The sequence below is a fragment of the Dendropsophus ebraccatus genome, chromosome 15 (assembly GCF_027789765.1).
Source record: "Dendropsophus ebraccatus isolate aDenEbr1 chromosome 15, aDenEbr1.pat, whole genome shotgun sequence".
Lineage (NCBI taxonomy): Eukaryota > Metazoa > Chordata > Amphibia > Anura > Hylidae > Dendropsophus > Dendropsophus ebraccatus.
Genome location: NC_091468.1, coordinates 13,483,551 through 13,509,020, shown reverse-complemented (window position 1 = coordinate 13,509,020; position 25,470 = coordinate 13,483,551). Strand labels below are relative to the sequence as shown.

Sequence of the window (25,470 nt, the reverse complement as noted above, 5' to 3'; positions counted from 1 at the left end):
GGAGAGATACAGCGGCAGAATTAGGTTTTGCCTTTCCAGCTCCGTACTCCCCCTTCCCCCATTACTGTTCTCCTCCGAGGCCAATGTCTGCAGTACATGAAGCAACACACTGTCCTAAGGCAAAGCCCTGCTGGGATGATCACTGGTGGCCATAATTCTGAGGAATCAGGAGATTTTAACTTCAAACATTGCAAATTCAGCTACAATAAGGAAGTGACCGGAAAGTAACCTGCTCCTCCAGCTTCCTACATAAAGCTAGATAGCATATGTGTGTACAATGTATAGATGGGGTGTCTAACCCTGGCCATCCAGCTGTTGCAAAACTACAATTCCATCATGTCTGGACAGCCAAAGCTTTATCTATCCAGGCATGATGGGAGTTGTAGTATTATAACAGCTGGAGAGCCTGAGTTTGACACCTGTGATGTATAGCATGTACTGCCGGCCCCAACAGACTGCTCATAAGCTGTGATCTAAAACTTATCACTGGATTAGAGTAAAATTCCATTCTCATAAAGACAATCCCTGTCCATATGTCCCATCAGGGTATATAGAGAATATAGACTGGTGTCCCCTGTTCAGGACCCCCCTTTAAAGTGTCACTGTCATTAAAAGCTTTTTTTACAGGTGATTTTAAGAAACTTTGTATTTGGGTTTATTAGCCAAAAAATGCATTTTGATCATGAAAAAGCAGTTTGAAGCTCTCCCCCCTGTCTTCATTGTTCTCTATGGATAGGGGAGAGATGAGGCACCAAGCCAGGACAACAAAGAGTTAATTTACAGCTACATCACCAGGCTCTCTCCTCTGACATCAGCACTGACCTCTCTGACCTCTGAATAGGGGTTTTCAGCAGCTCCCAGTGGTGTACTCGTTTGTTCTCTGCTCTCTGCCACTGACTAATCCCCCTCCTCCCCCTCCCCTCTCCCCTCTCCATAGAAGACAGGATCCGACTGATGTAAAACAGTCGAGATTTCCTGATTCTGAGCAGTGGATGACAGAAAGGAGAGGAGGGGGGGGGGGGACCTGGGAAAAGTCTATTTACATGCAGATAATGACATATTTGCCTAATAAACCCAATTACAAAGTTTCTTAAAATCGCCTGGACTATTGATTTCTGCAAAAAAAAATTTAAGGACAGTGACTCTTTAGGTGATAGAACAGACAGAAGCTCCGCACAAGCAGCTCCCATACTGGCTGCCTATAATGGTCCTTGTATTACAGGGATGGTTATTAATCTGAAAGATTACCATAGCATGTACTTTCATCAGGAACATAACCTGGTTGGCTTAGAGGCCATATTCTTGAAGGGCTCATCACATAAAGTAATAGTAGGGGAAAGCGCCAAGAAGCCAATCTGCCCTGGCTAGTGTATTTGAATCCATGGCTAGGGCAGTAAACTGAATCCTCCTTGTAAATATGTGTATATATGTGTGTGTGTGTGTGTGTGTGTGAACACATGTGTATTTTATATATATATATAAAATCACTGAAATTAAGGAAATGTAAAATATACCTTTTATTTCTTTTTCTTTAAAATTGTGTCAAGAAAAAAATGTACATTCAAAATAATCCCAAAAAACATACACAAAAAGCTTCAAAAGCGGCCAAAAAACCCAAACAAACAAACATTCATATGTTCTCTATTCCATTATACTCTTCACGGCCATCATCTCGCTGCCTATTGATTGCAATTAGTAAGAGAACGTCCTATCTCTATAATCTGGTACAATATTCACACTTTGCTTGTACCAAGATATATTGCTTAATGTCTCTATTGCACTGTTATTATTGCACTCTTATATTTTTTTATTGCACATGTAGTTATTGCACTTATTTACTTTTGTATTTCTTTTTGCACATAACCTCTTTTTTCATTGCAACAATTGTTTTAATAAGGTGCACAATCCATCTTTTTTTTTATGTCTTGCATAATTTCACTTTTCAATGCAAACATTTTATACAAATAAAAATCCGAAATGACTTCCCTTATTGATTTCATTGGGGTCCATTCAGTCGTTTTGTTGATATCCCTACGCGTTTTTTATGCGGTAAATCTTCAGGGGCTAGTTTCGCTCTGTATCAGATGGATTCACTTGTGAACAGCTCTGATGATGGCCGCATGTGCCATCAATAATAACAGTGCAATACAGACATTAAGCAATATATCTTGGTACAAGCAAAGTGTGACTACTGTACCAGATTACAGAGATAGGACGTTCTCTTACTAATTGCAATCAATAGGCAGCGAGATGATGGCCGTGAAGAGTATGATGGAATAGAGAACATATGAATTTTTGATTTTTGTTTTTTTTGGCCGCTTTTGAAGTTTTTTGTGTATGTTTTTTTGGACTATTTTGAATATACATTTTTTTCTTGACACAATTTTAAAGAAAAAGAAATAAAAGGTATATTTTACATTTCCTTAATTTCAGTGATTATATCATTATTAGGAAAGCAGAAAGGACTCTTATAGTGTCAGTACACACATATATATATATATATATATATATATATATATATGAGATAGATAGATATTTATATATAAATATATACAGTGTTTGTGTGTGCATAATTTTGTTGAGACCAAAATTCTATGCAATACAGGACATGAAGTATCACACTATACTCTGGAGAATCACTACTAGACAGCCAACCAGTGCAGGGATTTCAGTAATACTTGGGATTTACCAGTAAAATGGCCACTTTCATTGATTGATCATCTAGTTATTTACATGTGCCGCAGATCCTGACTGTCCATAGCATTATATGTTGTATGTTGAGTCTGGTCTCAAGTTACGATGGTTCAGAAAGGACCATTGTATGTTGAAAATATTGTATCTTGAGGCCATTGTAAGTTGAGGGATCACTGTATATATATCTCTATATGATAGCCATACCATATAGTTCCCGAATGACTGTCCTGCATTACACAACTGTGTTCATCATTTGTAGGTCATAGGGTCAACTAAGCCAACAATACAGAGAGGTATGTTGCACAAGTTGCTGAACAATATGATCACTGACCCCTCTATGGAACATGCCGCCCTAAGGGGACTCTGCAGTCTGCCATCTGAGGAGAGATACTCATCTCTCCTCATGGCCAATATGGCAGGGGAGTTTTGCAGGTTGGCAAAGGTACAAGCTAAAACTTCTCTCTCTTGATCTTGACATCAGTTCTTAGTAAGCGGAGCTACACTATAAACCAGTGCTTCTTAGGAGCTCCGCGTCTCTTTTCCAGGGTCTTCCTCTATGTTGCTCATAAATAACAGAATTATAGTCTCTTATATGTAGCGTTATTACAAATGAGGTAATAATCCAAAAACCTCATTTAGTAAATGGTGTCCTACCTGGAAACCAGAGTGTAAGGAGCGGATTATTAATGCACATTCATTCTGCTCATACCCTCACTATATTCCTGGCATCGGCAGGGAGATCAGTAAGACCCCCCCCCCTTCTCTTGTACAGAACAAAATTTACTAATGTAACGCTGCTATTAACTAAACCCGACACATGTTCTACAAATCTAATCATCTCGGGCGATCCCCGCTTCATTCAGCGTCCGGGCTTGAAAGGCTTCTCATCAAAAGGAACCATTGTCGTTGACCCCCCTTCCCCAAATGCATAAGGTGGTTATTGCTGATCTACAATAAGCGCTGGTTGAATATGCAGCTTGGCCACGAGTCATTACCATATATATAGAAGGGGAAGAGGCCTCCTCCCAGCCGCGGCGCCGCTCAGCATACAGAGCACCGGCAATGGCCTTACCTTGATGCTTGTAGACTGCAGCTTCTGGAAGAAATACCTCTGAAAGGAGAGAGGCACTTTAAGGAGGCTGATGACTGCGTTACACAGGCAGGAGGTGTGCTGAAAAACAAGGTGGAATCATGAGAAGTATGTAGCTTCTTACTTACATGTAATCTAAATGACTGGTTACAAAAACTGGTTAGAAATAGCGCCACTTTTATCCATGGCCGTTTCTGGTATTGCAGCTTTGTCCAATGATGTGAGATGAACAGCAATACCAGAAGCAGCCTATAAATAAGAGTGGTGCTGTTACTGAAAAAAAGCAGCCATGTTTGTTTGAGGGTAGCTTAACACGTACCGTATTGCTGCATTTTTAACGCAAATCAATGTGAAAATCATAACTCGCATGTAAAAATCGCACCAAAAACGCAGTGTTAAAGACGCAGCGATACGGTACGTGTGAAGCTACCCTAAAGAGGTTTCTAGTGCTACAAAAACATGGCCAATTTCTTCCAGAGACAGCACCGCTTTTGTCTCCAGTTTGGGTGCAGGTTTTGTAACTCAGTTCCATTGAAGTGAACGGAGCCTAATTGCAAACCGCACCTGAACTAGAGACAAGAGCGGCGCTGTCTCTGGAAGAAAGTGGCCATGTTTTTGTAGCGCTGGATAACCCCCTTTTAACCTCATATAACTACTTTAAAAGGTCGGCAGATTGCGGCGATAAAGCTGCACACGGTACGTAAGGTCCCTGTTACACAGAAAGATTATCATGTGAAAAATAGTTATATCGTTCCAATTTATGCAATAATCTTTCCGCGTGAATGCGGTTAGCGATCAAACTACTAACGAAAATTAGTTCAGAGGTCGTTGATGGCATCTTTTGAGCTGACCATAAAATCGTTAATGGTTCACAAATCTTTCGGTTTATGTACACATAGGAAAAGGTGGTCCTTTGTAATCGTTTATCGCTTTGTAATCGTTAAATTGCTTCCTCTAATAGGACCCCAATAGAGTCGCTAATCTGCTCCCCTACCATATCTGCTGTGTCTTCATCTGTAACTTCATATCCTGGAAAACAGTCTATTATTTTGGCGCGCTGGGAGTGCAGAGCGCTACTAGAAAGTCATGGGGCGGAGACAGGGCTGTAACTAGTCACGGCTCTCTGCATGTCAGCGCACTTTGTAACAGGCAAAGAGGCCCATTAGAAGCCAATGCATCTTCAGTTTTACCATTGAATAGTTTGCAACACTACCAGCTGATGTGAATTATTAATGCTATTTATTAAATGGGCTCCACCTGGTTAAATTCCATACGTTCAAAGTGCCATGTCTTTCTCACACTACAGCCCTCCTGCCTTGGATTTGGGTGTTGAATGAAATTATAACCTCAGAGGCTACTGTGCAATAAAGCCATAATTACGTCTTCTGCAGTAGACAAAGAGAACAGCACCACCCAGTGGCCACATGATGACATTACTATAAACTGCAGAGATTGGAAATGACCGACAAGCTTATGCTGTGTTTACACGAAGCGATAATGCGCCCAATTGATCGTTTAACGATTCTAAGGCAACAATTTGGTTTTTATAACGATCACCGTTTAGACGAATAAATCGTTAGAAAAATCGTAAGAAAAATTGCTATTGAGATCGTCTTTTACATAGGGTGAATCTTTGAAAGACTGTTTAGGCGAAGCGATCTGCGAATTTTTAGCGAACAACCAAGGACGATTTGAGAACATGTTGAAAGATCAAAATGAACAATTTCTCGCTCGTCGCTTAATCGTTCGCTGTGTTTACACGGAACAATTATGGCTCAAATGTGATCGTTATTGCAAAAAATACAACACTTCCTGCAGGACATACAGCAGCTGATAAGTATTGAAATACTGGAGATTTTTTTAAACAGAAGTGAATTGCAAATCTCTAGCATTTTCTGGCACCAGCTGATTTTTCGGTGTAGTACCCCTTTTAATGTTTTTGGATGGCCGGTGTATTAGGCAAAAATCACAGCATTTAAAAGGGAACCTGTCATCACTTTCGTGCTGCCTGAATCACAAGTCATCAAGATGGGCCCTAGTGGCAACCCCCCTGCCTCACCAGCCTTAAAGGGGTTGTTCAGCGAAAATCTTTTTCTTTCGAATAAACTGGTGTCAGAAAGTTATATGGATTTGTAAAAATCTCAAGTCTTCCCATACTTATCAGCTGCTGTATTTCCTGCAGGAAGTGGTGTTTTCTTTACATTTAATGTAGACACAGTGCTCTCTGCTGACATCTCTGGATGAGACAGGAACTGTCCAGAGCAGGAGAGGTTTTCTATGGGGATTCATAGAAAACCGAGACAGAGTTCCTGTCTCGTCCAGAGATGTCAGCAGAGAGCACTGTGTAAGACTGAAAATAAAACATTTCCTGCAGGACATACAGCAGTTAATAAGTATGGGAAGACTTGAGATTTTTTAATAGATGAAAATTACAAATCTATATAACTTTCTGATATCAGTTGATTTGAAAGAAAAAGATTTTCGCTGGACAACCCCTCTGTTTTTCGTCATTACACAGTCGCATCTTACCAGGTGAGAGACCGGCGGATGCTTTCTGCTCAAGAGCTCTACCTCCTCCAGGACCTGGTTGAAGACAGACATCATCCGGCGCTCATACTCGCTGTCGGCCTGTAAAGTCCCGCTGAATCCGCTTTCCTGGAAACTAAAAAAGTACAAATACAGTCTTGAATTTTAAGGTATTAAAAGTAGGTACTGTGATTAGGGACCCCTTCTATTTACCACATTGGAGCAACCAATCAGATCCCACCTTTCATTCCTCACAGACTCTTTGGAAAATGAAAGGTGGAATCTGATTGGTTGTTAGGGGCAACAGAGCCAGTTTCACTTTACACCATGTTTGATAAATCTCCCCCATTTTTTTCTACCTGCAGGAGTCTGGATCCAAGATCAGAGCTTCGATGGTGTGAGAAATGAGAAGGCAGCTCTGCTGTTGTCTGGGAAAGGATTCGAATTAAGACAAGTAACCCATAGATACAAACAGTAGTCCTATGGCCTACAGCTATTCCTCCTTTCCTGATCATACACAAGAATGTGCTTGAATTATGAACAGACAAAAAAGAATAAACTCTTGCCTTAGGGTTCTATTACACGAAGCGATTATCGGCCGTACTTGGCCGATTATCAGCCGTTGCGGCCAATAATAATTTCGTGTAATAGCTCATGTTGAAAGGCAATGATCAACCGTCAAGCATGATGTTGGCAGATCGTTGTTTTCAAATATGAACCAAAATCATGATGACAGTGACGGTCTGCTTTCTTCTATAGGCCACCCCCATAATAGCACAGACAGCGAGCGAGGAACGAAGAGCAAGTAAGCGCTGATCAGACAGGTCGGCGCTCCCTTGCTCCTCATAAGGGCCCGTCCAACCATACCCTTGATTCCTCATACAGCGGGGGTTTTTTTTCTACCCTAAGAACAAAAGGATCCGGCATTGAAATTCAGAAAATCTATCCCCCCCCCCCCCCAAAGCACTGTATACTGTAGGGGAGTTAATAGTCTCAAATACATAATACAGGAGGCTGGTCCCACAATGAGTTTGACCAACTTTCAACTTACATGTACATTCCTGCTGCGTGTTTGTCTGTCATTGAAAGTATAGGGCCGGGATCCGCAGGTGAGTCTCGCTGCAAAGACGCAGCAAGGAACTCACTGCGGATCCGGCAAGTGGGTTTGTACCCTAAAGGGTCTATAACAAGCATGCTGTCCCTGCCCCCTCTGACTTGTTTGTGGCAGACAGAGTAGCTTTGAAAGCTAAAAACAGCCCAGGAAGTGTGCAAGTGGCACTGGGAGCTTGCAGGGTTACATCACTAACACAACTGTCATTAACATCAATGGGAGCTATGCAAATTGTGTAGGAGCCGACATGGCTGACAAAGCTGCCTTATTTTGTACAGTGTTAGGCCTTGTTCCCACGTTGTAAAACCTGCCGGGTGATCTTCACTGCTGCCGAATTCCACACTGCTCACAATGGAGCGTGCGGCCGAAGCCGCTCGCTCCATTGTGTGCACTGACAGGTTTTCTGCGGCCACTGATCTGTGAATAGCGGCCACAGAAAACAGACATGTCAGTTTCTTAAGGTGGGGGATCCCAGCCAGGGTGTATCCCATGTGTATACACTTCGGCCGGGATTCCTTAGAAGGGAGCACTACGTAAGTTCCGTAGTTACAACAGCCATGATTATTACGAAACTTACGTAGTGTGAACATAGCCTAACAATGTAAAAAGGTCAATGAGGGTTTTCCAGAAAAAGGGGGGGGGGGGACAATGACTTCTACTGCCCATCAGCACTTTTTTTTTTTTTTTTTGCTTTTTCATACATAAAATTCTATATAAATGTTCTGGATACAGTTCTATGTTTCGAAGTGTCGCAGAATCGGCATCAAAAGACGACTGATAGAGATCCCCATAGCGCATGGCCAGATTCTTAAACTCCTCCATAGAGTGTTTCATCTGTAAGGGAAAAAAAAGATATAAAATATAATCATCTACAGACACATGAAGCTCTACAGTCCAATAAAGTCACATATTGCTGCCTGAGTAATAAAGAGGACTCCATACTTATATAAAGGGTCTGATGGGGCGGAGCCAAACACTATAAGGAGGTTTGTGTCATGCTCCGCCCCAAGTGTCTAGACTAAGCGGAGCACAACCTAAGAGGTGTCTGCATTGTTCCTTTTATATCCAAAGTCATGGAGTAATCTACACCAGCGGCTGGAGTCACCTGGGTGGAGATGCGTCCACAGCGCTGGAGGTCATTCCCAGAGGTCATGGCAATGGTTGCAGCTATGGCTGGAGGAGGGCTGGTCTTCAGGCTGTTACAGGTGCAGATGAGTTGAGAAAAAGCTTCAAGGAGATCGATTCTCAGCTTCACAAACTCACACTGAAAGCTCAGAGGATTCATAGGTGTGCTGGCCGCCTTTAGGGAAGGGTAGAAATTCATTATTTAACATAGTGTAAGGAATTCTCAGGTTTGTGTTAAAAAAAAAAATCTTAAAAAGGTAAATGTCCACTTGTGTCCATGCTATTTCTCTCCCTCACCTGCTTTTTAGCACAATTTCCAGTACAGTAAAGAAATAATGATTAAAAGAGACTGTCAGCAGGAGTATCTGTCAGCAGGAGTATGCTGTCCTATCTCAGGGTAGTATAAACTAGTGAAAGAGAAGCTGAACAGAATGATGTATCACTTACATTGTTCTGTGCAGCTGACCCAGAGATTTCCCCTGAATAACATGGACAATAAGTAGTCCTCTCTATTATGTGCATGTGCTCAGTAGTCCTGGATATTCATGAGAAGCAGAAAACTCCGCCCACCAGCTGCTGATTGGCAGTTATCTATTCATGCTGTGTATAGGCAGTCACCTGTCAATCAGCAGCTGGAGGGCGGGAGAGGGGTGTGGCAACAATCCTATTCTCCTGCATATTAGGAGAACGGCTGAACAGAATGATATAAGTAACACACCGACCTGTTTGGCTTTTCTGTCACTAGTTTATGCTGCACTCATTAAAGGCTGAATAAACCTAGTGACAGATTCCCTTATTGTCCACTGGATAGATAATCGATAGGTGATTTGGAGGGGGTGCTGACACTTGACCCACCTGCCAACACTGAGAACAGGGCTGAAAGCATTTGGCTCCATACTTAATGTAGCAGCACCACCATGTTACTGTGGCCAGGGCTTCTATTGATGAGAATAGGACCTGTGACTGCAGTAACCCAGAGCCACCGTTACAGTAAATACAGCCCCTTCCTATTGTCTTGTTTGTTATATGAACATACTGACCGTAAGTGAAGCGATTCCTTTGTGGTAGGATTTCAGGGAATCGGCAATGGCTGAAAGGGCCAAGCCAATGTCGTCTTCCTGCAGCTGGGTCAGGCATTGCTCGGCAAGAGAAAACTCTTTCAGACTGTTGAGCCAAAAGTAAAAATGTTCGGAAGCCACCTTTGTGAGAAGACTCCGGTACAGCTCCCGAGCCATGTCATGGTTTCCCTAAAACACACAAGTACATATTATTGTATAACCATTTTTAAAACCATTTTTATAGGTGATTCCCAGATCCCCTACCCCCAACCCAAGTAAACAGTAGCTCACTCTACCTTTGCTTAGGAGAAAGGGGAAACAAGAGTGTATGGATACATGAGATGTTACAGCCATCCCAATGTGCACAATGATCAATATCCATCTGTACAGCATACCGGATACTTATGAATCCCAATGATGATTGATCTTACCATACGAGAGGCCTGTCTGGCTATCCTATAAACAGTCCAACCATTAGAGACGTTCTCTAGCTGTTGTTTTATTACAGTCTTTACTTCGGATGACAGCGCTTTTTGGCTCGCCACAAAAATAACAGTAGCAAGGGCGACCTGAGGGATAAAGCACACAGAAGATATACACTAGACATCTGTACTTCTGCAACTAAAAGGCAAATCAAAGATACACAATACAAATTTATCTGATCAGTGGGGGTCCAACCACTAAAACCCCCCTTAAATTGTCACGGTCGTTAATTTTTTTTGCAGAAATCAAAATTACAGGCAATTTTAAAAAACTTTCTATTTGGGTTTATTAGCCGAAAAATGCATTTTTATCATGAAAAAGCAGTTTGAAGCTCTCCCCCCTGAATTCATGGTTCTCTATTGAGAGGGGAGTAAGACGTCGTTCGGTCGTTCGCAATAGATACGAATGCAATAGCGAAGAAATAGCGAAGGAAAAACAATCGCAATTACAATCATAAGTAACGATTATCGTTCCATGGAAATGAGTGAACGTTTTTAGGTCTTTCGCAATAGCGGTCGTTTGAGATCGTTAATCCTTAACGATAATCGTCCGGTGGAATAGGGCCCTAAGGAACCACCTACTACATCATTTTACTTATTGCAGTCACTAATGCATAACCCGCAGGGGCCTCACCTGGCGACATAGCTGATCTATAGAGAAGGGGAGGCCTACAGGGGGCAGTATATTCTGTGGTACTTACCAACAGCTCCTGTTGTTTGTCTGTGGTCGATCTCCCAATGACTTTGTAGAGTTCTACGAGGTCCCCCAACATCCCATCCCCGAGCACTGGCAGCTGCATGGCCACAGAGGCCAGACAATGACACAGATATATCCTGGCAGAGTCCTGTGCACTATGCATCTGTGTGAGGAGCGATTCCACTACAGACTGGCTCAGATATGGACGGCACTTTGCCAGCTTCACCATGCAGGATAAAGCGGTCTAAGGAAACAGGAAAGCTGTGATATAATGAGGTCATAGTAACACTAGAGATGAGTAGCGTTGGCTGATGAAGGTGGATGCTGCCCTAGGGAGTGTAGCCATGTTTTCCAGGACTCCCTAGGGCTGCATCCAACTTCGTCAGCCACCGGTAATCCGAGCGATTTGACTTGAGCTTGCTCAAGCCGCTCATCTCACATACACCTCTATGCTACCAATAGCAAACAATGGATGGACTCTACATGCAGCTATTTTAGACCAACTATCCCCATGCCCCTTCACCTCTGCCTAGGTCATCCCACCTTAAGCGTTAGCTGGGCACCGGCGCTGCTATCTTGACTGCTCAGGACAAGAAGAGATTCCAAGCCGAATATAGCGTCCTTCTCCAGAGCCAAATGATCTGCAAGATGAACAGTAAGAGGAGCATTGTGCTTAACAAAATGGATCACACTCATAATCTTATTCCATAAATCAATAAATCAAATAGAGAAGGATTTCTTGAGTTTTCTGGGTCAAGCGTGGGCGATTTCAAGGCGAAATAGAAAACCACATTACTGGCTGGAAAACCAACATGTAATTTCTATTTTGGAGTGTTTGAAGTTTAATATCCCTTTATAAGAGGCATCTTAACTCTGGGTTGGCATTGATGACTGGCACTGATTCTATTACTTAATCCCTTACCACCCACGCCATGTCAAGCGGGCTAACAGGCTGCTCCCTGTGCCAGAAGCTCAGGATTTTACATGCTGTGTTTCATGGCACAAGGCAGACATAGATGACCTAGCACTCACCCATCCTGCACAAGGAGCTAAAAGAAGTACAAAATAGCCCTGAAAACGCTCCTCCTACTGATGGCTATGTCGCTCAATGTAGAACTGCACTTGGGTGACTGCTGGAAACGCCCATAACATCAGTGAAGATGCAACCATCTCCATCTGTAGTAATACAGTGTCTGCAGCTTGTGACTTCCCTACCAACAATCCCTTAAGGAACTTAAAGCGTATTTGTCATTTAAATATAATTTTTTAGAAATCAATAAGTATCAATAGTACAAGCGAAACTCTGTAATGATTTTATTAAGCAAAAGAGTTTCCTTCTGTTCTCAGAAAAATGTTTTCTTACCCCCCCCCCTCCAACTTCATAAGGAGCAGGATGTCTGTGTCCATTATACTTTATAGAGAGGGGAGGGGTCGAGGGGGATGAGTGAGCATGGAGAGGAGAGAGGGCAGCTTGGCAAAACACATCATCCTGCAATCTTCCCTTACCAAGTTCCCAGATAAGCACTGACATTTCTGACTTCTGAATCCCCAGTTTTATGTGCCCAGACAGTCTCCAAACTGCACAGCTACTTCTCTGCTCTCCCTGCTCACTCATCCCCCTTGACCCCTCCCCTCTCCATAGGTTATAATGGACTCAGCAAACCCATCTTCACTTTGCTCCTCTGTAATGAAAACGAGATGAATGTATTTGTGTTCTGTTTTAAGTAATGAAAAGTTTTTTCATCTGTGGTTACGCCTTCGCCCATTAATATACTATCTAATCCCTGGTTTTGGTTTAGAACTGTGACTTGTTATAGGGCATTCTGGGAAATAGAAGTTCATCTTACACTGGTGTTAAGTGCCTATCACACAAAATGTTTGTCTCATTCTAGCCACTAATCTTGGGCTCCTTTCACAAAGGGCCCTATTCCACCGGACGATTATCGTTCGCATAATCGTTAACAATTAACGATCTCAAACGACGGCTATTGCGAAAGACCTGAAAACGTTCACTCATTCCCATGGAATGATAATCATTACTTATGATCGTATTTGCGATCGTTTTTTATTCGCTATTTCTTCGCTGTTGCGTTCATATCTACTGCGAACGACGTCTTATTCAATTCGAACGATTTGCAAACGTTTTGCAAATGAGCAACGATAAAAATAGGTCCAGGTCTTTTAAAGCAATCAACGATTTCTCGTTCAGTTGTTAATCGTTAACTGCATTTCAACCAAACGATTATCGTTTAGAATCGAACGATTTAACGATAATCTGAACGATAATCGTCCGGTGGAATAGGGCCCAAAGCCCAAATATCGCTGCCATCTGCAGACCCTTTACTCAGCTCAGTCAATCAATGATCGCTGCATAGTTTGTGTGGCCTATTAACCATAGTCGCTCGCACAGTCTTGGTTACAAGAGAAGATGTATGCGAAACTACCCATGATTCCTGCCTGCCAATAGTCAGTCCATATAAAATGACCCATCTGCTTAATCCCTTCCCTGCCCCTTGTGACTTTACTAAAAGACTTCCGTACTTTCATGATTGTTACCCAAGTGCAGAGCGTTCATCTAATGCTAAAGGGACAAGATACTTACAGTTCTGTGCACTATAGCAATGTCACACCTTCATGTAAATAAAGAAATATTGTGTGTTTCCGAAAATAAGCCTAAGGGCCCGTTCACACTACACTTTAAAGAGCAAGTAGTAAAAGTCAGCTCTGCCTTTTTCCTGCAAAGAATTCCCTGATGCATGGGCAACCAAGGGCAGGTTAAAAGGGGTTATTCAGGCTTAGAAGAACATGGCCGCTTTCTTCCAGAAACAGCACCACTCCTGTCTTCAGTATGAGTGTAGGGTTTTACAACTCAGTTCCACTGAAGTAAATGAAGCTGAATTGTAATACCACATACAACCTGTATACGGGGTGGTGCTATTTTTGCAAGAAGGTAGCTTTGCTTTATCTAATCTTGGATTATTCCTTTAAGCAAATAAGAAGACAAAAGACAGACATCCCGTTTCAATGCAGCTCATACATTTTTTTCAGTTTTACTGGATCTTCTATCAAAGTGGACGTCTATGTTCTAATACACTTTAGAAAGGTCATTGAGGTTCAGAAGGTTGAATCCACTGCAGATGAATATCTCATAAGCCCATGCATTAGTTGAATAATATGAACCTCCATTGGGAACATTAAAGGGGTTATTCAGTGCTACAAAAACATGGCCACTTTCTTTCAGAGACAACGCGACTCTCGTCTCCAGTTCAGGTGCGGTTTGCAATTAAGCTCCATTCACTTCAATGGAACTGAGCAGCAAAACCCCACCCAAGCTGGAGACAAGAGTGGGGCTGTCTCTGGAAGAAAGTGGCCATGTTTTCGTAGCACTGGATAACCCCTTTAAAAAAACAACTGACATGACAAGAAAACTGGAAGGTAGTAACTTACCTATATCCTGACAAGAGGCTACAATATTGGTGAGGATGGTGACCCCGTGAGCGGCAATGCTGCGGTTGCTGTGATAGCTGCACTCCTGGGCCAGCTTGATCAGGTCAGTATACCTGGCTGTACCCTGAAGGGCCCCTGAAAAAGAACGAAGCATTAACAACCGGCAGTAAAATATCAATAACCCTGCAAACTCCTGCTAACCCAGCAAGAGATTATTTTACTCACATACTAAATGACCAGGATTTGTTCTCATGGTACGAGGAATCATGATGGAAACTTTTTCTTTAACCCCTTAAAGGGGTTGTCCAGCGGTCATCATTTTTAAACATATTGCTGCTGGTGCATATAAAACACAAAACTAAATGTTATGCTTACCTGTCTGCGCTACCTCATGTCCCACGCTGCTGACTTTACTCGTCTCGGTAGTGACAGCACGCTCAGCCAGTCAGTGACTCAGACGGGTCAGCACCATGGCCAATGATTGGCTGAGCGGGCTGTCACTCCATAGATGGGGTTGTCTTGGAAGCGGAGGCTCTGCATTCAGTGGAGGACACAGAGGGAGCGCAGAGAGGTAAGAATGACATGTTTATTGTTTTGTATGCACCAGCAGCAATATGTTAAAAAATTATGACTGCTGGACAACCCCTTCAAGGACACAGTGGATTTTGGCCTTAAATGGGTACTGTCACAAATACTTTTGACAGCTCATCAGACATGTGAAAAGTTATTGTTTAGAGAGGATCTCACTGATGACACCTGCTCTGATCAAGAGATATAGCAGGGGAAAGACCGCAGCAGCGCGATCACCTCCCTGACCGGCGGGCTCAGAACATCAAAATTTCCCAAACACTTCTAATTTTGAGGGATTCCACTGCTGGACAGGGATTACATCGAGCTGCCACAATCTTTTCCTTGCTATCTCTGATGGTGCTTTTTTGCTTTTCCTGTTTACATAATTCACCACACGGGAATTATACAGATAAATAGATGTTACTAGAAGGGACAATTACGCGTGTTACGATATATATTATGTTTATTTATCTTTATAAAACTTTTATTTTTTTTAACACTTGACTATTACATTCACTTATTACACTGATCACATTGGTCAATGCTATGCCATTGCATAGCATTCATCAGCATTATCTGCAATCTTCCCATAGAGTCTGCCTCAGTCAGACTCTATGAGAAGAATGCCGATCGGACTGCACAGAGGTAAGTAGTAGCACTTAGCCGAGTGCTTCCTTTGCTTGTTTCAGTAATCAGTTTCAGACAGATCAAAAGTTATATATATATATATATATATACACACACACACAAAATGGTATGGTGACCTGTCTATACCCCGAGAAGTGACTATATGTAGGCATAAAAGTGTAAGAAGAGATGACGAAGGGTCACCTTGCCCTACGGTAACTTGATGTATAAAGGACTCACATTGTCTGGGGCCTATGTGGAGATGGATATAATTCCACTGTTTTAGCGCTGCAGCATTGAAGCGGTATGGCGTCTTGGTCTCCATGGAGATGGAGACAACATGTGATCAGCAGCGTCCCTGGTCTCTATGGAGATGGAGAGAGCCTATGACCAGGAAAGAAGTCCCATATATCTATACCAGCGAGAGCGAGTCTGCTTGACCTATTAGGGGGTGTGCCGAATTGACGTAGTGAGTTCCCGTAGATACGGTGAGAAGCGTCTGGATTCCCGATGACAACGGCACATATGATATCAGCACCCGACGCCGATTGGACTAATAGGGTCGAGGATACACGGACGCCAATGACTGCCCAATTGGGGGAGAGACTGTGCACAACCGCAGTGTGACTGTTTACAAGCCATGAGCCGGGGCCGGCATGATGTTCGGAGAGACATGATGTCCAGGTGCTGGAGAGATCGGAGGACATGACGGAGGGTGATACGGGATCTGGATGGATTCCGAACAATGTAAGATAATATTGTATATTATAGAAATGAGATATACTGATGTATACAATGGTATTGTGAGTAATTGTTTTGTACCGCCCACCCTGACTTCTTTGATTGGATGTTTTTAATTGCTATCGATTTGTGATTGGCTTTTTGATATATAAAAGTGTTTAAGTACAACCCACCTTTATGCTTGAGAAAGGCTCGGGTTTACGAGCTGAAACGTTGCATTGCTATGTAGACTGGCACAATAAAGTCTTTTTAATTGGAAGAAGATGCTGTCTTCCATTTGCTTCTACTATTGACATTGGGGAGACGAGTCGACCCCCTTGGGGACTGTGCATCGGACAAGTGTTTCTGCGGATTCCACTTTGGTTTCTTTGATATATTATATATATATATATATATATATATATATATATATATATATATATATATATATATATACACACACACACACACACACACACACACACACACACACACACACACACACACACATACATACACTGTATATATAATTATTCTTATTTTTTTTTTAATGATAGAAATATTACAGATTTGGTCTTTTAGGGTGACTGTACCTGGGGGTGAACTGAAGTAATGCTTGATGGAGATGCTGCCGGACAAAGTGGCGAGTACAGAGACCATTCCCAGTTTCAGGCTGTCATACGGCATTTGAAGAGCACAGTCACATAAAGCCTAAGTGAGAAACAATCAACTCACACATGTCTACATGAAGCACTAGATACGCTATAGACAGATTACAATGGCTATACATTGGAACAAAGTGCTGCACTATTTATTGTTACTAAGGGAATTCCGCATTTTTGTACATGCACCTGCAGAAGTCTGCGCGCCTGGTGGAGCATAGAGACAATAGTGAGCTTTTCTTTTTATATATGCACCCCATTACCAGCCCAGAAAAATAATGGACAAAAGATAAGAATTATTGAAGCTTCAGACCTGTATGTCGTCCCTGTTCCAAGTGTGGGGTGTTTTGTTGGCCAAAAATTTCAGATCCTGGATAGCAAGTCTCTTGACGGCTTTCCTGGGGTCACTCTTCAGGTACTGCAGCAACAGCTGAATCTGAAGGGGGAAAATGCAAAGGCATCAAGATCAATCAATTCTCTTCATTTACCAAAAATGTTTTCTTTTAAGTCAACTGGTGCCAAAAAGTGCCAGAGATTTGTAATTAGTTCTATTAAAAAATCTCCAGTACTTATCAGCTACTGTGTGTCGTGCAGGAAGTGGTGCATTCTCTTCAGAGAGAGAATACATCCGATCTTATGCCAGATAACTTGTTGTGGTTTCCATCTGTCCATGTACAGATAACGTGTTTCCTCCTCAGGCTTGAGGTGTTTGAGAATCCTATAGATATCAGAAGTAAGTTGAGACCCCTGCCTCGCATAGTCTCTGGATGTCTGTGGGGACCGAGACAGTAGTTGAGGAAAAATGGTGTCATACATGTCACTGTGGCTTTGCCTGGTTTTGCCGCTCAGTCTCATTGAGCTGCTGTGAACTGCCATGAATTAGATACTGGTGGCTTATCCTAATGATAAGCCATCAGTATTACAGTCCTGGAAACCCCCTTTAAGAAATACCTCAGCAAACCTCCATATACCTGCTTGGGAATGTCCACTAAAGACGATGCGGCGAGCAGGGTGAAGGTGTGCAGTGTGACGATAACCATATTTGTAGAGGGGTAGGAGGTGATAAGCTGCTGCAGAAGTTGACGACTATTAGAGGCCAAAATGGCATCATGGTGCATGTGCTGTAGAATGGGAATCAGTTTAAGCTTTAAATCGACTGGAGTGGCCAAACCTACGATAAAGAAGAGCGATCAGGTGAAAGAAGCAAAACCCCACAAGAGGCAACAGTGAGAGGGAACACAGCGACGCCTCTCCTATAGGTTAATATTCAGGCTGGTTTAGACTCCAAATAAAATGATGAAACATCGGTAACAGATTAAAAAAATAGTAATTGCTCACCTTGGATCATCTCTCCAATTTTGTTACAGATTCCAGCAGCAAAATCTCTGAAAGAAGAAAGGTATAGCATGGGACAAAGCAAGGCAAAGGCAGATCATGTGCTGCTAATGTATTCTGCATTTTAAAGGGGTTTTTAAAGGACTGTGTCTCTCCAGCAGTCTCAAAACCACAACTCCCAGTATGCCCTGTCTTCTGGGAGCAGTAGTTTACCACAGCTTTTTGCCATCAGCCTTACAGCTTGACCTTCATATGTTGTTTGGATCATAGTGTAGAAGTGGACGTGTATGTAAAGCATTAAAGATGCCTAAATTACACTTTCAAAGGATTATAAATGAAGGAGGATAACATCCATGTGTAAGTGTATAGATTTTTAACCCCATCTTTACTGGAAGCACACAGACAGGAGATAGAAAGAACCTACTTTGACTGTGCAGAAAAATGAGATGCAGCAAAGATAGCGGCCTGCACCTCCACGTTGTCATGAGAATCCAGGCTCTGCCGTATACTGTGGTGTGCGTTTTTCTGATCAGGAATTATAGATGCCATGCTGCCCAACATCCTAAAACAGTCAAAAATGTAAATTATTTTAATACCCAAACAGCTAAAGGGATATTCTCCTATAGAAGTAGTTTCTATTTGTAAAATAAAACATACATCACACATATGCTGATGTGGTGTATTCTCTCCAGTCTGACACAGTGCTCTCTGCTGCCACCTCTGTCCATGTCAGGAACTGTCCAGAGCAGGAGACGTTTTCTATGGGGATTTGCTGCTGCTCTGGACAGTTCCTGACATGGACAGAGGTGGCAGCAGAGGGCACTGTGTCAGATTGAAAAGAAAACATTTCATGTAGGACATACAGCAGCTGATAAGTACTGGAAGATTGGAGATTTTTAAATAGAAATAAATTACAAATCTTTTTAACTTTCTAAAACCAGTTGATTTGATAGGTAAATGTCCTAAGTCCTATGGTTACAGCTACTATGTACATTTATTACCTTTCGCAGCATCGCTTTTGTTACTTTGTGTGACATCGTGTGTGCAGCATTATACCCACAAGTGACATTGTGGGGTTTTTTTTTAGGTCAGAGTACATTGTGACCTTTTTTTGTGTGTGGTAATTCTGGGCTATGAGATCATGGTGCATAGTATTTCTGTCTGAGAAACTACTCAAATAATTTTAGAATTTTTTCTCTGTACTATGATGTCACTGTGCGCATTATTAATCTGCAGCGACATCACTGTGTGAATTATCACTCCGCTGGGATATCATTGTCTGTACTATCTTAGCACTGTTAAATCACTGCATAATTCAAGTGCTACAGTGTCTATAGATATCCCTGTGTAGCGACATCTCCATTCCATCTGTGCAATAAGGAGACAAAAATATTAAAATCCCTCCTGAAGCTGTTCATGATGGAGGGGGAGACATATCTGGATCTGTCTTTGCGTTCTGCATGAAGCCATCCATCAGCTGAAGATCAGTCAGTTCAGGGAGCTGTAGCCATGCCGTGCCTCGTCACGCACAGTTTCGGTGCTTAACAAAGGGAGAGGTCCGAAATGTTGCGTGATGACGGAACGGCTGCAGCTCCCTGGACTAAGTGATCTTCAGCTAGTGGACAGCGGCTTCATGCAGAACGCAAAGACAGAGTCCAGATAAATGTCTTGCACTCATGGCTATTACATATTTCAGTAAGGAAGATGTTTATTGTACATTGTAAAAAGTTGGAATACATTTGCAAGTTATTGAACGAAGAAGCTTTAGTGTCCTGGATTTATTACTTGTTAGCATTATGAGATACAGGATCCAGTAATTTGTGAAGGACACTGCATCCCGAGTGATAATAAAGATTGTGACTGTTTTATAGAGTGGGGCCATGTTACACGTTTTCCTACTGAGCCCATTGTTACTCGTTATGCCCATTCCATATGTCCTTTGCAGCAATTAAATTGGGTAAAAAACAATAAAATAAACTATTGTGCACTGGTTTCCAACTTGTGGATTTCCAGCTGTTGAAGAACTACAACTTCCAGCATGCCCTGATAGCTGTAGACTGCCGTACTTGCTGGAATTTAAAGGGGAACTATCAGCAGGTTAGACAAATCTAACCTACTGATATGTCCCTATTGCACAGGGGATGCTGAGGATGAAGGTATGTGTCTTACCTTCCTCCTCAGCGATGTTCCGGTGCACTTTTACTACACGGTCCGGTAAGACTGTAAGAAGCACTGCCTGCCCATATGGCACTGATCCGGAGCAGGCCATCTGGGGGTGGGTAAGATCTTCGTTATGGCATGGGAGCAGTGTTTTTAACGGTTGTACCGGAACAAGGAGTAAACGACTAAGTGAATGGGAATGGCGCTGAGGATGAAGAAAGACACATACCTTTATCCTCAGCATCTCCTGCGCAATATAAGCAGGTTATACAAAGGGGTGGGAGGTGCATACAGCACACTGAGATGCAGTGAAGCTAGCGCCCAGGAAAGGACGGGCCCCAAAATATATTCAGAATTTTTTTTATTGATATCTATATGGCAGTGCTGCCAGGTTGGTAAGTGATCAGGTTTTTACATGGGCAGATTATTATCCTTAATGTGCGTTCCTAGTAACGTACATTTCAGCTGATAATCCGCCAATGTAAAAGTGTCAGATTAACCAACAAGCGAGCAAATGCCTGCTGGTGACGGATTGCCTCTTCTGTGCTGTGGTAAAATTTATCAGCGGATAACAACGTGTGACCTGCATAACAATGTGTGATCCGCCTGCACAATTTATCATGACTTGTAAATGCACTGCAAGCAAGCGCCAATCTAGCTCACCGACGTTCGCTTGCATCCGTACATGTCTGGCAATGAAAATGGACCCTTAAAGCGAATGTTCCACATCCCTCCATAAAAAATTCTTATTTTTTTCACACGATCTGGTCAGTGACAGTGTGTAGATCACAGTGGTGTGGAGATCCATTTTTCAATTCGTCGTCCAGTTCCTGCCTCCAGCACCAATTTCTCCATATGCAAATCGCCACCGACCAGGTCATGTAAAAATAAATCTTTATGTAGCAAAGTGGTACATTTGTGTTAAAGCTTTTTCCATTGCTCCAGCCAGACACTTAGAACACAGGAGCATTTACTCCACCTTTCTGCTCTCTCTATAGATTATGGCAGATTACAGCGAGTACCACACAGGGATAATCATTCTGCATTCATGTATTCTCTTTTATCCTGCTCCATACATGGTTTACATCAAGGCAGCTACAGAAGGAAGTTTGGCGCATTTATTACTGCGCTTCAATTGGTGATTGCTTACCGGAGAGTAATGGCCCGAGCCACAGGGTCATTACTGTGTATAACAGAAAAGATCCTCTTCACAAACTCATCCACATTCAGGATCTTCTCTAGGTGCTTCTCGCTCTGCTGGGTCACTTTTAGCACAGACAGTCGAAGAAAGTTATTGCTGAAAGAGAAAAGACTTCTTAGGGCCGGAGAGACAGATCCAGAGACAGTCCAAGGGGTAACATTACTTCCAACATTAAGCTGAATACTGAGAAATGGGCTCCATTCACATTGCATTTAAAGGGGAACTATCAGGAGGTTAGATGAATCTAATCTGCTGATACGCCCGTACTGCACAGGAGATGCCAAGGAGGACGATATGTCTCTTACCTTCCTCCTCTGCGCCATTCTGGTGCAGTTAATAGTTTGCTCCATGATCCAGTGAGACCGCTAGGAGCACCGCCCCCCCCCCCCCCCCCCAGGGCCCCAGGGTGACCCACTCCATTCATTATTGTTAGAAAGGGGCAGGCCGGCAGTATGGGGGCTGGGCAGTGCTCCTAGCACTCTCACCGGATCATGGAGCAAAAGACTAACTGCAACAGAACGGCGCTGAGGAGGAAGGTAAGAGGCATACTTTCCTCCTCTGCATCTCCTGCGCAATAGGGGGCTATCAGCAGGTTAAAAATGTCTGTGCCTGGTCTTCTCCTTTAATTTTAACACTACAATGCCAATGTCAACCGCTGAAAATACAGCCTCCATAGAGAATGAATTGAGTGGTGCTGCACAAGCATGACCACAGCTTCTGAAGGGAGAATTGGGCTCCTGTTCTTGGGATCCTGGGGGGATCCCAGAGGTCAGACACTCCCAATTACTTATACCCTCCTCATGTGGACAGCAGATAACATATAATCCCTTTAACTACAGCATGTTTCTAGCAGATAGCAAAAAACATTTTATGCCAGAACTGACAGTGTAAAAGACGTTCTGCATCCACATTCCCCCTTTCCTCTGGCTTTCACACGCCATCACCTACCCAACTCTGAAGACGTCCGCCAGCTTAAGGAAAGCAGAGTTAATCAGGATCGGGAACGGATATTTCTGAAACAGTCTTGGAAAACGGACAACGGCTTCACACTGTTCCCCCAGCTTGCCCGATCGTAATCCTGAAAAAAGATAAATAAGATGATGACCCACAGGATCCACTGCTGCACAAGGGACAGCGACAGATTAAGACCATCTTTTTTTTAAAGGGGTTGTTCACAAAAAAAAAGAAATCTTTCAAATCAACTGGTGCCAGAAAGTTCCGGAGGAGATTTATAATTTACTTCTATTAAAAAAAAAACCTCAAGTCTTCTAGTCCTATGTCCTACAAGAAGAGGTGTATTCTCTCAAGTTTGGAGAGCAGGAGAGGTTTTCTATGGGGATTTTCTGCTGCTCCGGACAGTTCCTGACATGGACAGAGGTGGCAGCAGAGAGCACTGTGTCAGACTGAAAAGAATCCACCACTTACTGCAGGACATACAGCAGCTGATAAGTATTGGAAGACTAGAGATTTTTTTATATAGAAGTAGATTACAAACCTCTGTAATTTTTTGGTACCAGTTAATTTGAAAAAAAAAAATATTTGTGAACAACCCCTTTAAAGCTCACTAGTGTAAGGTTAGGGTTGTGAATTCCAACCTGTGGCTCTCCAGCAGTTGCAAAGCTACAACTCTTAACATACCGGTACAGCCTCTGCTGTCTGGGCATGCTGGGAGTCATGGTTTGGCAACAGATGGAGAACCAAAGGTTGGGAAACACTGGGTTAAGGCCCTATTCCACGGAACAATTATCTTCCGTATTCGGATGATAATTGTCCCGTGAAATAAAAGGCATCAATTAGCCGACATTGTTCATTTGGTGGATCATTGCGTCGTTTGTCTTTCAAACATGTTGAAAGAAAAACGACTCATACAGCAACGATCTGCTGCAGTCACTCCATGGAATAGGAGCGGCGGCAGCAGACTGCTGCTGTATGCTATGGGCTGCCCGGATGAACTAGGGATCACCTGGGCAGCCCCCCCGCAGCTCCCTGTGGCCCCTCCCGCACTCACCCGCTCACTGCTGCCTCGTGTAATGGCGACAGCGAGCGGGGAACAAGGAGCAAACTAACGCTAATAGCGCTCGATTGCTCCTGTCAGTTGGCCCGTGGAATACGGCCTTTAGAGCCACATAAGGACTTTGGCTGCAACACAGTTCACACAACCAAAGATCGCAGTACTGTAGCTGATGAAAAACAACGTGAGATCAACATAGATTTGTAATTTACTTCTATTAAAGGGAATCCGTCAGCTCCTGGGCCCTACCTGAGGTGCTGACAGTGCGCTGTAGCTGGCAGCCCCCAGTGAGCATGGTGGCTTTTTAGTATTATCCATGCAGAGGATTATGTACAATCTTATGTCTCCTACTGTACTGAAGAGTCACAGAGCAGTTGTTGGTGCCACACTCTGGCATGCATCCTCCTCCCTCTTCATTAAAAATCAATGCTGCCCGGCCTCCTGCTCGCTCAGCTGTCAGATTGCAGATCAGTCCTCTGTAGGCAGTTTATGTCTGAAAGAAACACTTGGGTATACATGAATCTCTTCTCCCTAATGTGTTGGAGCTGTGGTCTAGGGGTAACTCACCTGTCTAGAGACCTGCCGGCAGTTCATTCTCTGGTTCGAATCCCCTGATGGAAAATTAATAGATGTCTTTTTTTTCTCATTATTGTATCATTTTTAAGGCTATGTTCACACACAGTATTTTTGCGCAGTATTTTGCAACCAAAACCAGGAGTGGATTAAGAACACAGAAAGGCTATGTTCACACACTGTTGAAATTGAGCGGATGGCCGCCATTTAATGGAAAATATTGGACGTTGTTTTAAAATAACTAATTATTTGCTATTAAATGGCGGCCATCCACTCAGTTTCAACAGTGTGAGAACATAGCCTTTCTGTGTTCTCAATCCACTTCTGGTTTTGGTAGCAAAATACTGACCAAAATACTGCGCAAAAATACGGTGAGTGAACATAGCCTTAAAAATGATACAATTAGAAAAAAAGATATCTATTAAATTTCCATCAGGGGATTCGAACCAGAGAATGAACTGCTGGCAGGTATCTAGACAGGTGAGTTACCCCTAGACCACTGTGTCAGAGCACTGTGTCAGACTGGAAAGAATACACCACTTCCTGCAGGACATACAGCAGCTGATGAGTATGGGAAGACTTGAGATTTTTTAATAGAAGTAAATTACAAATCTATATAACTTTCTGATATCAGTTGATTTGAAACAAAAATATTTTCGCTGGATAACCCCTTTAAATGGCTGCATGCAGTGGAACTTGGCCATCACTAGGTGCACAAGTGTAGGTGTCACATACAACACCTAGTCCTGGCCTTATTGCACTGGATACATGGTTATCTGTATACTGCCTCATCCCCCTGGACAGATGCCAGGCACATCTATAGCGGTGTAACTAAAGGACAGGTATATACTCCTGTGAAACTAAGTAACCAATCAGAACGCTGCTTCAGCTTCTCCTTGATAAATAATAGACAATCTGATTGGTTACTTCACGCTTTCTATAGCAGCCAATCAGATAGCAGCTTTCATTTGTCAGAAAACGAAAGCTCTCATCCGATTGGTTACGCAACATCACCTGTTCACGTTTTGGGACTCATCCTCCATCCCCATGTATAGCTCTACCTTTATCCAACTCCATAAGTGCCGAGTTGGCATCCAACTCCTGCTCCCCGTAACCGGCATCGGCTAGAAACGACCTGGCACCACCGGATGCAGTCGCCATGTTGATCCAGTCGGTACCCTGTACTCTAAAAGTGATGAAAGGAGTAGGACTGTACGGAAAAGACTAGCAGGGCGCCATGACACTTTCTCCCGCGCATGCGCAGAATGTAGCGCTGCCGTCATAACGTAGGCGTTGATTGGTAGAGCTTTTCTGTGGGCGGGTCTTTGTGCCTTGCTGCTCAGCGATTGGTTGGTGTTAGATATTCGCGGGAGATTACAGT

At 43.0% G+C, this 25,470-nt stretch overlaps 1 protein-coding gene across 2 annotated transcripts in view; it reads right to left on the bottom strand.

The window, feature by feature from the left end:
* Positions 1–25,373, bottom strand: part of INTS7 (integrator complex subunit 7) — a 31,109-nt gene extending 5,736 nt beyond the window's left edge. Inside the window, exons 1-18 of one of the 2 annotated variants that reach the window (XM_069954236.1) lie at positions 25,151–25,373; positions 22,454–22,583; positions 21,455–21,601; positions 18,569–18,706; positions 18,148–18,194; positions 17,781–17,980; positions 17,123–17,245; positions 16,741–16,858; positions 14,231–14,365; positions 11,327–11,424; positions 10,788–11,027; positions 10,036–10,173; positions 9,587–9,793; positions 8,527–8,721; positions 8,152–8,255; positions 6,670–6,738; positions 6,314–6,446; positions 3,767–3,865 (exon numbers count right to left, since the gene is read on the bottom strand). In XM_069954236.1, the coding sequence (XP_069810337.1) occupies positions 3,767–3,865; positions 6,314–6,446; positions 6,670–6,738; positions 8,152–8,255; positions 8,527–8,721; positions 9,587–9,793; positions 10,036–10,173; positions 10,788–11,027; positions 11,327–11,424; positions 14,231–14,365; positions 16,741–16,858; positions 17,123–17,245; positions 17,781–17,980; positions 18,148–18,194; positions 18,569–18,706; positions 21,455–21,601; positions 22,454–22,583; positions 25,151–25,250 (2,421 nt within the window). In that variant the 5' untranslated portion in view covers positions 25,251–25,373. Of the gene's footprint in view, positions 1–3,766; positions 3,866–6,313; positions 6,447–6,669; positions 6,739–8,151; positions 8,256–8,526; positions 8,722–9,586; positions 9,794–10,035; positions 10,174–10,787; positions 11,028–11,326; positions 11,425–14,230; positions 14,366–16,740; positions 16,859–17,122; positions 17,246–17,780; positions 17,981–18,147; positions 18,195–18,568; positions 18,707–21,454; positions 21,602–22,453; positions 22,584–24,829; positions 24,918–25,150 lie in introns of those variants that run through there. The other variant, XM_069954237.1, reaches the window with a different exon arrangement.
* Positions 25,374–25,470: the final 97 nt, after the last annotated feature.